The sequence below is a fragment of the Podarcis raffonei genome, chromosome 2, assembly GCF_027172205.1.
Source record: "Podarcis raffonei isolate rPodRaf1 chromosome 2, rPodRaf1.pri, whole genome shotgun sequence".
Classification (NCBI taxonomy): Eukaryota; Metazoa; Chordata; class Lepidosauria; order Squamata; family Lacertidae; genus Podarcis; species Podarcis raffonei.
The window spans coordinates 41,372,209-41,387,491 of record NC_070603.1 but is presented as its reverse complement, the minus strand read 5'-3'; the positions used below and the strand labels follow the sequence as shown (position 1 = coordinate 41,387,491).

General features: G+C 46.2%; 1 protein-coding gene across 2 annotated transcripts in view; it reads left to right on the top strand.

Moving 5' to 3' along the window:
* Positions 1-15,283, top strand: part of USP43 (ubiquitin specific peptidase 43) — an 87,756-nt gene that overhangs the window by 65,686 nt on the left and 6,787 nt on the right. For both annotated transcript variants that reach the window (XM_053376164.1, XM_053376163.1), the window contains 4 exons: positions 1,349-1,460; positions 9,916-10,019; positions 13,316-13,393; positions 13,905-14,034. In XM_053376164.1, coding sequence (XP_053232139.1) covers positions 1,349-1,460; positions 9,916-10,019; positions 13,316-13,393; positions 13,905-14,034 — 424 coding nt within the window. The remainder of the gene's footprint in view (positions 1-1,348; positions 1,461-9,915; positions 10,020-13,315; positions 13,394-13,904; positions 14,035-15,283) is intronic.

Genomic DNA, 15,283 nt, shown 5'->3' with positions numbered 1-15,283 from the left:
ACTTGAAGCATTTCCAGGTTATCCAGCCCACCTGTTTTTATATCTCACAGGTGACTAGCATGCCAAGTTTGTTATCTGCTTTGGAAATGGCCGAACAAGATTTTCTAGAACACTGGGGAACTGGTTGAGTATTATGCCAGAGACCCTCGCAAGATCATTTATTTGCATAGATTTCTCATAGTACGTTTACCTCTTAGTTTACCCCTCTTGCAAAACCGATCGAGTTATTTCAGAATTCTCTTAGTTTGTGCTTTCACGTCTCATCACGACATTGGATATTGCTTGGGGAGCTTTCTTGCACCCAGTAAAGCTGACTGATGCAGAGGACTGGCGAAACAACAGGGTAAGAGCACAGAGAGACCGTTTCCCTCAATCCTTTGCCTGCACTGCCTCCTGCTGGTCTTGCACCCTTCGTCTTGATGAGGTTCCCTTTAGTCTACATAGAGAAAGCGGAGATTGGTAATGTAACCACCACCACTGTCAGCCATTCAAGAAAACATGAATGCACAACCAGTCACCCCTTAATCATTCTTCCCTTCTCAGGCAGTATCAGTTGGGGAGAAGTACAGAGGAGAACTGGCTGAACAAACATAGGGAATATAGGAAGCTGCCTTATAGCAAGTCAGGTCACTGAATGCATCCTGCTCAGTATAATTTGCACTGATGGGCAGTGACCCTCCAGGGTTTCAGACAGGGGTCATCTCCAGCCTTTCCTAGAGTTGCTAGGGATTGAATCTGGAACCTTATACACGGAAGGTTATATTCTATCACTGAGCTACGGTTCTTCCCCAGGTCAAGCAGCACGTTGGTGTGAATGCTTTAAAAAGTGCAGGCATTTATATTAGTGGCTTGAGCGCAGGATGCTCTTTTCCTACCCAGGAACAGCAATGGGACTTTAGTTTGCCGGCTGCCCATTGTCTAGGGTCAGCAGAGGGTCGTCTGAATGGTAACATTCCAATTGGGTAGCAGCCTGGGAAGAATATCATCCCAACCTCAGAGATGCTGCTCCATTATCCCCTGACATCTGAAATGTAGTTGTATTTTCCGGAGAGCAATGGGCCTGGGCAAAATGATGGGTGATGGAGGAGGAGAAATGGGAAATTTAGATCATCTTTCTTGCTGAACTCTGGCAGTCGGCTATTCTGAAATAAGTCCCTGCTGGCATGATCAAATTAATGTGATGTTGAATTCCACCCTTCATTTCATTGGGAAGTAACTTTAAAATTTAGATACCTCTGCCAGTGAGTGAGTGATGTCTTGGCTTCTTTTGTATCACTAAGTGAGCAAAAGGCACCTGAAGGCTAGTTTCTTTGCACAACCTACAGCAATTCTCTAATGTGTTTTTCAGGTTTGGCCCACCTTTACTGATGCGGGAAGACAGAGCCATGTTGTGGGATCAGCTTCAGCAGTGCATCCTGGGCAAAATGCGCTATCTGATGAGAAGGGAGGCCCAAGTACAGGTGAGTCCATCCTGCTGTCCAGGCACTGTTGCATCTGCCCTGTTGCTCCTGCTCCTGGCAGTAGGAGAGATGCAGTGTTTGAAGGGTAGCAGCTTCTTACAGAACATACTGTACTCACAGCAAAAATTAAGCAGGAACAGAGTGCCAAGAGTCAGTAAGCATACCAGGGAGCTCTTCGGTCATCCTAACCCCAGTCCCAAATCCCTTAGGAAGCAGCCATCGCTCTCCCAAGTCACAAATCATGATGGGGCAGGGGAAACTGCCTCCACTTACAGGTAATTATTGGCCTGTAGCTGTAGTTATTTGTATATTTCTTTTCCATTTCAAATTGTTTATTTGCTTAACTACCCTTCATCAGCAAGAATCGTGGGGCAGTGTAGAGAAATATGATTAAAACAAGAAGTTCCGTCGAAGCACACAAAAACGTAGTAGTGTAGAACAATAATCTGGCCTTCACCTTAATTAATGCAACCAAATCAATGCAGAACAGCATCAAACTCTCCCAAAGACCCAAGGGAAGAAATGTGTCTTACGACTGTCAGAAACTCAGTAATGAGGGTGACAACCAAAACATCCTGGGTGGGGTCATTTTATGGGCAGGATGCCACCACTGAAAAGTCCTTGTCCTGTGTTTCGTGATCATGAGCAGTGCTCTGACCCCCGCCACCAGCAGCAGATCTCAGTACCTTGGCACTCCTTCAAAATATTTGGGTTCAAAGTTGTTTAGGGTTTTTAGTGTTAACATCAGAACCTTAAATTGGCCCTGGCATTGGCAGCCAGTGAAGGTTGCACAGAATTGGTGTTATGTGGTGCTTTACTCTATATAAGAGAGCAGGTCCCTGCCTCAAGAGGCTTACAAACTGGAATATAGATTGACAATAGCAAAGAAAGGACAGAGGAAAGGAAAGGAAGGAAGGCAGGGCTTACTTATAGCAAGGCACAGTGACAAAATTATAAACTTTTGATCTATTTCTGAAGACACTAAATTCCTCATAGGGGAAAAATGATTTAGTTTAAGTGTTATATTTTTGTGTGTCTGTTACTTGCCTTTTGGAGTTGCTCTAAGTGGGTAGCGTTTTAATTAAATTACAGCTTATTAAATCATAATTGGTTGCCACAAGGGACCTAAAATTAAATTCCTGTGCAAAATGAAGATTGATTATTGCATCCAGATCCAGGGTAGTCACTTGTAGATGCTTGGCAGGTCTTTTTCCCTGGCATGATTGACACCGTGTAGTACTCTCGGAGGGGAGAGAATCCTGCTTCCGGCCTCCTAATCCCCTCTGTTTCTTCCAAACCGAACATTTGGAAATAACAACTGCGGCAATAAACACTGCCGATTGCATGCAATGAGTGGAAAAAAGCATTCTCAGGGGTTGTATGTTTATAAATAGACATTTCCTCCTGTCTGTGTTCACGCTGAATGTTTGGCAAGGACTCATGTTTTCCCTTTTATGTTGGCTGGGACAGCAGACAACAGCAATGTGCTCACTGCGAACAGGGATGGGGTGAAGTGAGATGGTGGCTGCAAGGTTAGGGGAGGTATGGGGCAGCAGCAGTGACAGCCCCAGAGGTGTGCGTATAGGGCTGTTGTCCCAAGGCTCCCTCAACCTCACCACTGCTGCCTCGCCTCCTTCTGAGGAGCATCTCTGGGAGGATGCCACTGCCTCTGCCACCCCACCCCTCCATGAGCCCCCACTGGTACACATGAGCTGCCATTATGAGGGGTGGCAGGGACGCCTGCATGGTGTTTCTCTGTGCCTGCATTGGCAGTGATAGTGGTAGTCTGGATGTGCTGCACAGCAGTTTGTCCCTCTACTTTTTCTCATAGGAGCGAGTAGACACCATTCATTTATATGGGTGGAAGCAAAGCAATGTACTCAGGAAGGTAATTGGAAAGGATGACTAAGCTGGCCCCTTGTGAACACTGTGGCTGGGGGTGCACTCTCATCTTTTTGCTGAAGGCTTTGAGAGGGTACCTGTAGAAGAACCGATGGCTACAGCAGGCATTTCCCAGCGTTTGATCCTGATGTGTGGCCCAGCTCTTGCCTGCCTCTCCTGTGTTTGTGGATAGCAAGTTGATGTGGTTCTTTGCAGTCTGTGAAGTGTTGTGTGCCCCTGTCTGGAAGAAGATGTGCCAGGCATATAGTTCTGCTATTTTATTTTTTTTAATTTCAGCTTCTATAACTAAATTATCTAGTCAAACACTGAAAACAGTAGGTGTTCCTCTTGGAAGAGGTGCTCTCCAGATTCATCTCCAGAGCCGATCATTTCCAGTGTAATTTGTGACAAAAAGTGGAGGGTGGTGGTTTTGTGCTTATCAGCACCAGGGGCCCCAGGGTAGCATGAACTGGGTGCCAAGACTCTCCTCGCCTCCCGCAAGCCATTTCAGCCATCGCTCCAAATGTGGGTGTTGCAGAAAAGAATGTTCTACTTCATTAAGGGTCCAGAAACCAAGCCTTATGAGGAATGGTTCAAGGACCTGCGTATGTTTAGCCTAGGAAAGAGGAGACTGAGAGGAGATATGATAGTCATCTTCAAATAGCTCTATGATTCTGTGATCATTACAGCTACCTCAATGCCCTGGAAATTACAGCATCCCAAAGTCTTTATGGGAAGTCCAGTTGTTCATTTATATAATGTGACATTTGGGACCTTGGTTCTCTCTGGAAAACTACTCCCATCATGGCTTGTTCACCCATCCTAGTGGTGCTTATGGGTTGTCTGTGCTTACACAGCTGTGAGTGAAAAACACTCTGCCCACGTTCAGTGGCATTCTGTTATCACTTCATGTATTTCAGGATTAAGGCCTGGGAATAGGGGCTCCCGGACTCAACCCATGAAGTGTTATGCTTCAAAGTAAGAAAGAAGGGGCAATGAGAGAGAATTCTAAATGCAGAGAGATGATTTCCAATACATTCTGTTTTCCCCTAAGACCCACAAAACCCCAGAAATTCCAGGTACATTTTATAAATGAAGGTGAGCAGCCTGCGGTGTATCATTCATTCTCCTCCATTGGTTATCTTTTGGAAGAGCAGAAAGAAATATATTGCTATTGCAGACTGTAGCATTTCCCATTGATCTGTACAAGTCCATTGTCTGGTGGCCCATAGTAATGAACTGTTCAGAAGAAAATAATGCCCCTACGTAACACGCCTGGTCAGTGAATCAGGGCATGGGGACAAATTCATCCTTCTTGAGCTCAGCAGCTGCCTTAAAACATGCCATTAGCACGTGCACAGTTTATGCTGTTTCAAGTTACCTTCATTCCACCAGTCTAACTAAAACTTGGCTACTTTCATTCCTTCCCAGTGATGTGTCTCCTAGGATGGACTCGAAAGTCAAGCATTGCTTAGGATGGTTTGACAAGGAAAGAGTGAGCTGGAAAATAAAAGCAAACAAATAGCTACACAGTTGTCCTTTTAAATCTGATCACATGCAGAGTGCTTTATGTTGTGAGCCTGGTATGTACAGCAGCTTAACAGGCCCCTTCAAGCCAATGGAATTTGCAGTGGACAGGGAAGATTGGATTTTAGACATGGTCAACTACTTCCATGGGGAGTAATTATCCGCACAGATCCAAAACAATCCGGGTAGTTTTCGTTGTTTTTATTTGGACCCACCCTATAAGATGGAAGGGCTGTAATTCAGGGGTGGAGTGTATTCTTTGCGTGACCCAAGTTCAGTGCCTGCCATCTCCAGATAAAGGCTATAAAAGGTTACTGCCTGAAATCCTGTAGAGCCACTGCCAGTCTGTTTACCAAACTAAACGGACTGATGGTCAGATTCAGTACAGCAGCTTCCTATGTTTCCATTTGTGATTCTGAATTTGGCTACAAGTGAATATTCACCAGATCTTCCCCAGATTGCTTTGCTTTGACCATCTGACACCAATGGGGACCTGTAACTGGTATTTTATTTCAGTAGTTAAATGTAATTACAAAAGCACCAAGCAAAAGTCACCAGCCGCAGGCTGGGTGTTTATAGCGAGCTGTCCTTTAATGGCAAGTGCCTGCACAAGTGAGAGCAACTGGGCATTTCTGCTTTGTGCGCTGCATTCCCCCCCCCCCCTTTCCCCTGTCAAGGCGGCAGCAGCAGCTCATCTTGCAAAAGAGTCACGGAGAGTGGTGAGCCAGCAGCACGGTTCACCCGCAAGGGAGCCATCCCATAGCTGCTTGACATGAAATATTAAGATGGAGCTACCTAGCAAGACTGTGCCCCTTGCAGGAGGCATTGAGAGCCAAGACGTTTTCCCCGCTGCGGGCCAGGCAGCGAGTGGAGGTTTGCGGTCCATGAAGTCTTAATGAATTGGCTTCATAATAACAAGCTTCGAAACGAGCAGGCCAACTGCTGCACCTTGGCCCAAAGACTGCGCGAGAGCTCGAGCAGGAAGGCTTCCCCGTGGTCATCACCTTGAAATGTGAAGGGTGAGAAGACTCACAGAGGCAGGCAAATGTTGCGACGCAAAGGCAGGCCGTTCTGCCAGCATGGAATTCACCATGTAAAATCGCCTTCTTCTGGAAAGGAAGCAGGTTGTGTCTGGTTTTTGTAGAAGCTTCCAGCACTTCAATGGGCCATGGGGCTTTCCTGTACAGCTGAGGGTAGGATTTTACTCCTTGTTGCGGAACAGAGCCTCTTCTCCTCCAAGGAGAAAGCAATGGCCGTAGCCCAAAGTCCACAAGAACCAAAATCCCCTTGTAAAGCTCGCAGAGCATTGTGCAGTCCCCTAAGGATCTGAAGCGAGGCTGTTCTAATTGCAAACAGACCTCACAGGTAAATAACCAGGCCATGACAAGCTCCTGAGGGGCAAACTTGTGATTTTTAACATGTCACGATGAGAGCCCCTAGTAACTGTCAGTTGCATGAATGGGCTGCACATGCTTAAAAGTGCCTCATAGAATCATGGAATTGTAGAGTTGGGAGGGACAATGAGGGTTGTCCAACCACCTGCAACTGAAACCTTTTACCCAACATGGGGCTCAAACCCACGACCCTGAGATTAAGAGCCTCATGCCCTACCAACTGAGCTATCCACAGGGCTGGCCTTCCATATCTCATTCAAATGGCTGTTGTCTTCTTTCCTGATAATGCGGTGTTAGGAACTGAGTGTGTTCAGTGTCCAGGAAAATATTGAGGAAGCAAAGGATTTAATAAGGTGAAGAATCAGTCGGGGGGTTGGGCAGATCTGTGGCAAAACAAGAAAAATGGACTTAGGTAACAGGCGTTGATTGATTGATTGGTTGGTTGGTTGATTGATTTTTTTTTAAGAGAATAGAAAAGCCACATGGTGGAAAGCTCACTTGAAACGACCAAGGGAGAGACCTGGTCTGAATAGAGACTTTGGATTCTTATCTCATTATACATGATAAAGCTATTTTTAGCCATCTCACCCCTTGCTTTTTCCTGTAAGACCAATTGCAGTCATTAACAGTCATCAGCAGGTTTACCACACCTATCAGCCAATCACCCATTTCACCACCCTTCTGAGCAATACCCCTCCCCACCCTCTCACCTTATATAAGGGTCTGGTGACTTCTGTTTCAGTGTATCTGAAGAAGTGTGCATGCACACAAAAGCTCATACCAATAACAAACTTAGTTGGTCTCTAAGGTGCTACTGGAAGGAATTTTTTAATTTTGTTTCGACTACGGCAGACCAACACGGCTACCTACCTGTAACTAGAACTAGAACTCATGAACATTCCATGAAACAGTGTTGGAATATTAAGGACAGACCAAAGGAAGTCCTTCTTTACATAGCACATGGTTAAACTGGAATTTGCACCCACCCGATGAAATGATGGCCACCAAATCAAATAACTTTAAAAGAGGATTAAGTATGTTCATGGTAGGTAAAGCTGTCAATGGGTATTGGTCATAAAGTGACACTCACACACCTCCCCTTCCTGTTGTTAGGAGGGGCTCCCTAGTACAGTGCAGGGTCTCAGTTATACACCCCACACCCTGCCATCTTTTGCATGATTCCGCTGAAAAGGAGGCCATCTACATCAGGAGCTAACAAGCCCCCTTGTAACTTAACGCAGCTTGTTCTGGGTTCCTGGTTCCAAAGAGCTGTTTTCATTAAATTAGGTTTAATTAAAACATCCAGGTATTTAATTAACTCTGTGGCCCTCTGCTGCTTTCATGGCTGCCCCGGGGATATTTATAGAAGTGCAGGCAATGGAGCCAGCTGGCCTTTTGGAGGCAAATAAGTGGGGGGCGGGGTGGGTGTGGCTCTGCTGCCCTGCAGCTTTGAAGACCAGACATAGGAAAAATTACGCGTGAGCAGAGCAATTTTTCTTATCCTGTATATCGAGACTGGGAGTAAAAAAAGGGGGAATCCTTAAGCATGTCAGGAAAAGTGAGATAGATAAAGGCAGGGCTAAGGGCGTTTGATTTTCTGAATAAGAATGACCCTACAAATTTTGTTATTGGGTTCCTCCTAAAAATGCCTGTCTGTAGTTTCTGGCTTGCATGGTTGCAAGGAGAGCAAATGTGTCAGCAATATATCGTGAAATGTCTTAAATTGGGGTGGAGTAGTAGAGAGAAATTGATCAGGATTTCCAGTGGGCATGGGGGCAGAGCGTATGCACCCTGCAGAACTATTTGGCTCTCTCCCTGGTTAACAGAAGCAAAGTCTTACACAACATTACTAACCAGTTTGCATAATGTATGTTTTGAACTGACCAGGCACCACCTCTTGCTCAGTGCTGGTGGTGAGACCCAGTTGTGAAGTCTTGAACTTCTGGACAGGAGGAACAGGGGGTGCAGATACCTGGTTCCAATGAGGAGGTTGTCCTTTCCAGTCCCCAGTGTGTCCAGGGTCCTGTGTTTGTCATGTGGAGGAATGAGCTCGTAAACCTCTAGCTATCAGTGGGAAGTCTTGTTCATTTCACACTAGGAAAATAAGGAATCCAGTAAATACCAGCTGGCTTGGAACATACTGTCTCCTGGAACTGTGATGTTGATCAGTTGACCTTTGTCAAATATGTCCTCCATGTTTTTCTGGTATCCTGGACCCTGCTTGCAGATGGTGGATAATTGGGGCTCTGTCGTTCTCACTCCAGAGACTCAGCTTATTCTCTCTGAGCTTTTTGGACTTCCAGTGTGGCATTCTCTTCATGGCAATGTACAGTTTTATTAGCTGATCTATAAACATTGGGTCTGCTGTTGCCTCCTCAGCTCCATGCGGATAGGAATGTAATAAGGCTAATTTTGAAGCGACACCAACTCCTGCTGGCAGAAGCCAGGGAAGAGGTGGGGAGGAGGTGCGGGAGGTCAGAGTTGCTGGTTACTCCATGCTCCCATCCCCAATACAAGCGGTGCTGAGGTGGGGGGCACATCACTCTTTCTGACACCTGTCCAAGGGGAGGGTGGATTATAATCTGAACAGTGTCAAGATAATGGATTCATATTTGTCCCCTCATCAGGTCTCATTACATTCTCTGTCAAGAAGACGAGGGAGCTGGACACAAAACATAATGAAATCTGGAATGTACTGGCTAATCATACTCTGGTTTTAATGACAAAACAGCATTATGGAGCGGGAGGGAGGAGTAAATGAATCCATTTGTATGACAACAGGGAAATTGCAACTGGCACCAGGGGGAAAAGGTTGTGGAATGCTAGACAATTTTTGGATGGAGCGGGAGCCAAGTGAAATGGTCGTTGTCGTATGGGATCCATCTGCCTGTGTGAACATGCAATTTACTTTAAGTGCGTTATCAGACCCACACTCTTTGTGTTAGATTAATTAGTCCACAATACTGATCACCTCCTATTTCTGTTTGGAAATGGAAATGGAAATCACAGCTCCGCTCATAAGCATGCACTGGAAAACTAGAGGAAGCTTTCTTTTGCCACTCTTTCTTCAAACCTCCCCCCTTGATAGTATGAACAAAAGGATGCTCTGAGTTTTATTGTCTACTAGCCACACACCTGACTTTAGGATGGGTGGGCCTAAGAAATAGATGTGAAGAGGATCTGTAACCCTCCAGGTGTTATTTGGTTATGGCTCACATTGTCCCTGAGCACTGGTAGTCACACTGGCTGGAGCTGAGATATTATTGCATGGCAAACGGTTTGAGTCTTTGAGAAATGAGCTCCATAGTGAACTGTTTGAGTACTAGAGAAATGTGTGCCTCAACAACTACAACACTCTCATTTTCCCTGCAATTGCTAAAGAGGGGCAGCAGCCCACTTTCCTGCAGAAGAAACAGACTGTGTTAACCATTCCGTAGTAAGGTACTCATTGAAAATCTTCTGGAGACACCTAGATTTACTCCCAAAGGATATGCGACACAAAAGATTAGCCAAACAGCTCTCTTCCCACAGTGTAGCTGCCTCATTGTTTTTGCCCTTGTTTGCCCCACTGAGCCCCTGATTTATCAGAAGTCTTCGCCAGGGAGAGCAGATCCTTTGACTCCTTCTCTCTCCCCTTCCTTTGTCTTTTTCAGGCTACTCCAGGCCTGTTCCAGGTGCGAGTGGTTGGCGGCTCTGCGCTTTGCAGCTACCTCTCTCCCCAGGACAGCTGGCCTCTCTATCATCCAGCGGTGGACAGGTAAGAGATCAGACATAGAGATACTGCTAAAAATAAGTGACTGGAGGGATCCTGTAATCGAAAGAGCAGAGGACTGAGGACCTGCCTGTTCTGTTCTCTCACTAGTCATGGATCCTGTTTACTGAGCTTTTTCTTCCCTAACTTTATGCAGCAACCTCTGTTCGCCTTCCTTCCTCCTGGGCTCCAAGAAGAGCTCCCTGTTGTAATAAGGAATTACAGTGATACCTCTAGTTATAAACTTAATTCGTTCTGGAGGTCCGTTCTTAACCTGAAACTGTTCTTAACTAGAGGTGTGCTTTCGCTAATGGGGCCTCTTGCTGCGGCTGCGCCACCAGCACACGATTTCTGTTCTCATCCTGGGGCAAAATTCTCAACATGAGGTAATGCTTCCAGGTTAGTGGAGTTTGTAACCTGAAGCGTTTGTAACTCAAGGTACCACTGTATAGTGGTACCTCGGGTTACAGACGCTTCAGGTTACAAATGCTTCAGGTTAGCGACTCCGCTAACTCAGAAATATTGCCTCAGGTTAAGAACTTTGCTTCAGGATAAGAACACAAATGGCGCGGTGGCAGTGGGAGGCCCCATTAGCTAAAGTGGTACCTCAGGTTAAGAACAGTTTCGGGTTAAGAACGGACCTCCAGAATGAATTAAGTTCTTAACCCAAGGTACCACTGTACTGCATTTCTTTAGATTCTTAAGCTTCCCTCTTCTCTGATTGGGTATCAGTGTGCTGGTGCTTGATGGCACGTTCAAGTAAAACTTTTAACAACAGACGCAGGATGTTAAAACACCACACCTGATATGAAACATGATCCAGAATAAACAAGTTCCAAGAATGCTTCTGGATGATGCTCAGACAAGTCTCAGAGGGTTTCTGTGGTTGTGGGACAGCAACCAAAGTCGCCTCTCTAACATGCATTTGATCTAAAGTTGATGCATTGATGTTGGCCCCAAGACCTGTTTAGCCTAAGCTGTGTACTCACTGTACCATTAAAACGCATGGCGTTTCTTCTCTCTGTGCTCCTCCCAGCAGTCATTTCTCTCCTGGTCACTACTATGGACACTGCTATTGGCTGTGTAAATGCAAGAACCAAGGAAGCTGCCTTATACTGAGTCAGACCATTGCATCCATCTAGCTTAGTAGTGCCTACACTGGCTAGCAGGAGCTCTCCTGGATTTCAGACAGGGAGTCTTTCCCAATCCCACATGGAGATGTTGTTGAGGATCGAACCTTCTGCCTGCAAGGCAGGTGTTGTGTTGCACAGAGTTATGTGTGGCAGTTCCGTGCCGGTTTCCTTCCTTGGCTTGACAAACTGGGGTCCTGCCGGGTGGGTGCAGCTAAATAGATGGTGGGCAGCTAATTTCCTTCCATGGCATCTTCCCTGCTTTCAAACTCCCGGCACCAAGGCTGCGCACCAGGCCTGGCAGCCCTGAAGCGGCAGCGCCCAGCCGGACGTGCATCGCTGTCGAGCCATCGCGGAGGGGCCGATGAATTATTAATGCCTTGCCGCTGCTAGCTGGATTCTAGTCAAAGATAATGTTAGCTCAGGTAATGTCCCCAGGAAGCAGAGAAGTGAATCGGCTGCTGTCACCCTGCGTGTGTATGTGCCACAACCCTTGCTAATTGCATTACTCACTGGCTCCCAGAGGATTCTATGGGGATCCCCATTGGGGAGTTAGGTGCATGGAGCCTAAGCGGAAAGAAACAGGAACCCAACCTAAGCATCTCTTCTGTGTGTATGGGCACACCACAGCAAAAGGCTGAGGGCTGGGAGTTGCCAGTTGCAGGAAAGATAAAAGGTTCAACTTTGGCTCTTCCACTGAGTCTGAATTGGAGTGATGAGCCTAGCCTGCCCCTATCCTTGCCCTTTAGGGCTGCAGGTGCTTGAAACTATTGCTAGCTATGCAAGTAGGCCTCCTGCTCCTGAGCATCTTAAGGCAAGAATGGGGACATTGTGGCTGCTGTGGGGAAGAGCAGACCCACCAACAGGTCTCAGGGCTTTGCAATGAGGAAGCAGCCAGGTGGCTAGAGGTGTGCACTAGTGACAGCATGCCACCTGATTCCTGCATTGCAGGGGGTTGGACTAGATGACCCTCAGGGTCACTTCCAACTCTACAATTCTGTGCTCTGTGTGTGACGGCAAAGAGGCTTTACTTCCCATTGGTTTATCTGTAGAAAGAGATGTGCCCTGGTTTTGAAGCCTGCCAAGGAGTCGAGCAGTCATGATCCCTGATCTGGGAACCCTAGTTCTTCATTTCAGATTTGCAGTTACTGCCTGTGTGTTTTTTTCTCAATGGTACTTTGCACCTGATCAGAGATGAATTCTTCATTCTTACTTTACCTCCTCCCGGGCTGAGCCCTAGCACTGAAGACATGCACAGAATTCCAAATACTTTGGGAGGGAGTTGGACAAATGGGAAAAGGCCACAGTTTACTACTACTACCACTACAACAGCAGCAGCAGCAGCTTATTATTATTATTATTATTATTATTATTATTATTTATCCCCAGCCACTCTGGGCGGCTCCCAACAGAATATTAGTAATAATAATAATTAAAACAACAATAAAACATCAAACATTAAAAACTTCCCTAAACAAGGCTGCCTTCAGATGTCTTCTAAAAGTCAGATAGTTGTTTATTTCCTTGACATCTAATGGGAGGGCGGGCACCACTACCGAGAAGGCCCTCTGCCTAGTTTCCTGTAGCTTCACTTCTCACAGTGAGGGAACCGCCAGAAGGCCCTCGGATTTGGACCTCATGCAAACTAGGGTCTGGCTCCATAATGCCCACACTGCAGCCCTTTGCACAAGCACGAACAAGAAAATATGAGGCTTTTGAGGAGGCAAACCGCCATAGCAGGATTCCAGAAGCAGGAGCTGATTAATTGCCAAACACTTCCGAAGCAGTTTGGAGTTGGGGATCTTCGGAGACAAGCCCCACAGGTAAAAGTGACATGGAATGTACGGCAGTAACAGGCTTAGATGCTTCCTGGTGCACTGTTCCCTTTCCCTGTTACAAGTGTCTCAGTAAGCAAAGGAACACCAGATGAAGCTTCTTTGAAACCATGCGTTTTATCCAACTAAGCTCATCTCAGAACAGGCCCATTGAAAGTAATGGACCTATGTTAGTCCTGTTCGTTAATTTCAGTGGGTTTATTCTTTCTGAACCAAGATTCTCCAGGACTAACTGGACTCCCCATTTTCTCTGGGATATGCCTGTCTGAATCATTACATTCAAGGCTACTTGCATTGGAGCCTGCAGCATAAATCTAACGCCTCCATCTTCCTGCAGAGCACTTCAGTTTGGTGGTCCTGGTGGTCCCGCACATGTGAAGCTGGTGATCGAGTGGGATGTGAGCACCAAAGAATGGTGAGTGTGCATTGCAAGTACGTTGTGTTAAATCTCCCTGGCCGGCCATCATGGTGGGCACAAGTGTGGCTCCTTAAAGGACTTTCACTCCTGTTGTTGTTTTCTGAAATTCAAATGGCGTTTGCACCACACTGCATCTTCTTTGCCCCACATTGACAGATCCCTGAACTGGACCTAATGGGGCATTTGCCACATCAGCACAATTTGCCAAATGCATTACCTTCTGCCTGTAGAGCCCCTCAACTCTAATTTCCATTTTTCACCAAGGGTGCGCACCCCCCCCCATGCTCATGCATTGAGACTGTGTTTACACAAAGGGCAGATGCATGCCATTCACACAATTCTGGCCAACTGGGCAGAGGTATTATGGATTAAAGCTCTGGATGGGAGTTGGGAAGAACAGGTGGTTGGCTTGGGCATGCGGGCATAATGTAGACCCATTTGCCTATCCATAGTAGAGTCACGATCAGGTCTGAGCCATTGCTGACCCCCTTCATCTGCATTTTTGCAGCTTGTTTGGCAACATCCAGGAAGAAGTGGTTGAGGATGCAGAAAGCGTGAGGCTGAAGCAGCAGCTCCACCAGCAGCAGCATAGTTGCACCCTGGACGAATGCTTCCAGCTCTACACCAAGGAGGAACAGGTATCCTCGCATGAGTGCCAAGGACATGCTGGGATTCAGCTTGCTTATCATTCATTTATTGCTTTTATCTCTGAGGTGCGCAAGGTGGCGTGCATAGTTCTCCCTGTGAGGTAGGTTGGGCTGAGAGGCAGCGACTGGCCCAAGGTCACCCAGTGAGCTTCATGGCTGAGTGCAGATTTGAACCCTGGTCTCCCAGGGTTTATCCTAAACCACATGGACACTCAGTTGTGATGCAAACAACTGAAGCAGGTCTCTCCCTATTGACTGGCAGATGGCAAACAACGCAGACCCTGCCATCATCATCGGAGCCTCTTCTTTATGTGGCTCCTCCATGAGAAGTTCAGAGTACGGCAACACGAGACGGGGCCTTTTCTGCAGTGGCTCCTTGCTTTTGCAATGCTCTCTCTAAGGAGGCACGCCTGGCACCCCTGTTACATATCCTTAGGCACCAGTCAAAAAGATTCCTTTCCCCCCAAGCCTTAGGCTAATTAAACTATATATAGCCTTTTAAACTGTGGGGGATGGGGATTGTTTTTGTTTGTTACTATGTTGTGCATATTGTAAACGGCCCTGTGATCCTTGGATGAAGAGCAGTATAGAAATTTAATTAACAGCAACAGCATGACCAATAGATATGGGAGTGCTCATCTTGTTCTCCCAGACTCTGTTTGGCTCAGGGGTGTCCTACATTTAACATGACTAATAAGGGTGCATAGAAGAGGGGGAAATAATTGATTGCTGGTAGAATATGCCCATCAAGCAGTGTTGCCCTCCCCGCCTCATTCAAGTGATTGCTGTGTCTGTGCTCCAGTGTCTAAACCTGACAAAGCCACTTTGAAAAAGACTGGGAACCATTCATATTATATTTTCAGAAACAAAGAAAGTCAATTGACTTGATGGCAGGATTTAAATAAACATTCACATTATCAGCATTAGAAAATGTTTAGAAGATAGTGAAATATGATGGTGCATTTACTTTTATTTTTATGTTTTTAGGCTTGATGTTATGTTACTAATAACTTTTTCTGTTAAGAGATAGCAAAGTGGGTGAAAATAGAAACAAACCAGAAGCGGAAGTTGGGGGAAGCCTTGGCGGGGAGGGAGGGAGGATTATATAGTAAATGTTAAGAATTTGAGATGTATGTAATGAATAAAAAAGAAAAATGAATATGTTATGTACTGAAGTTCTCACCCTGGGCCAGCAGGGGGATACTGTAGATAGTTATGCAAATAAGGGATTGAAAGTGAC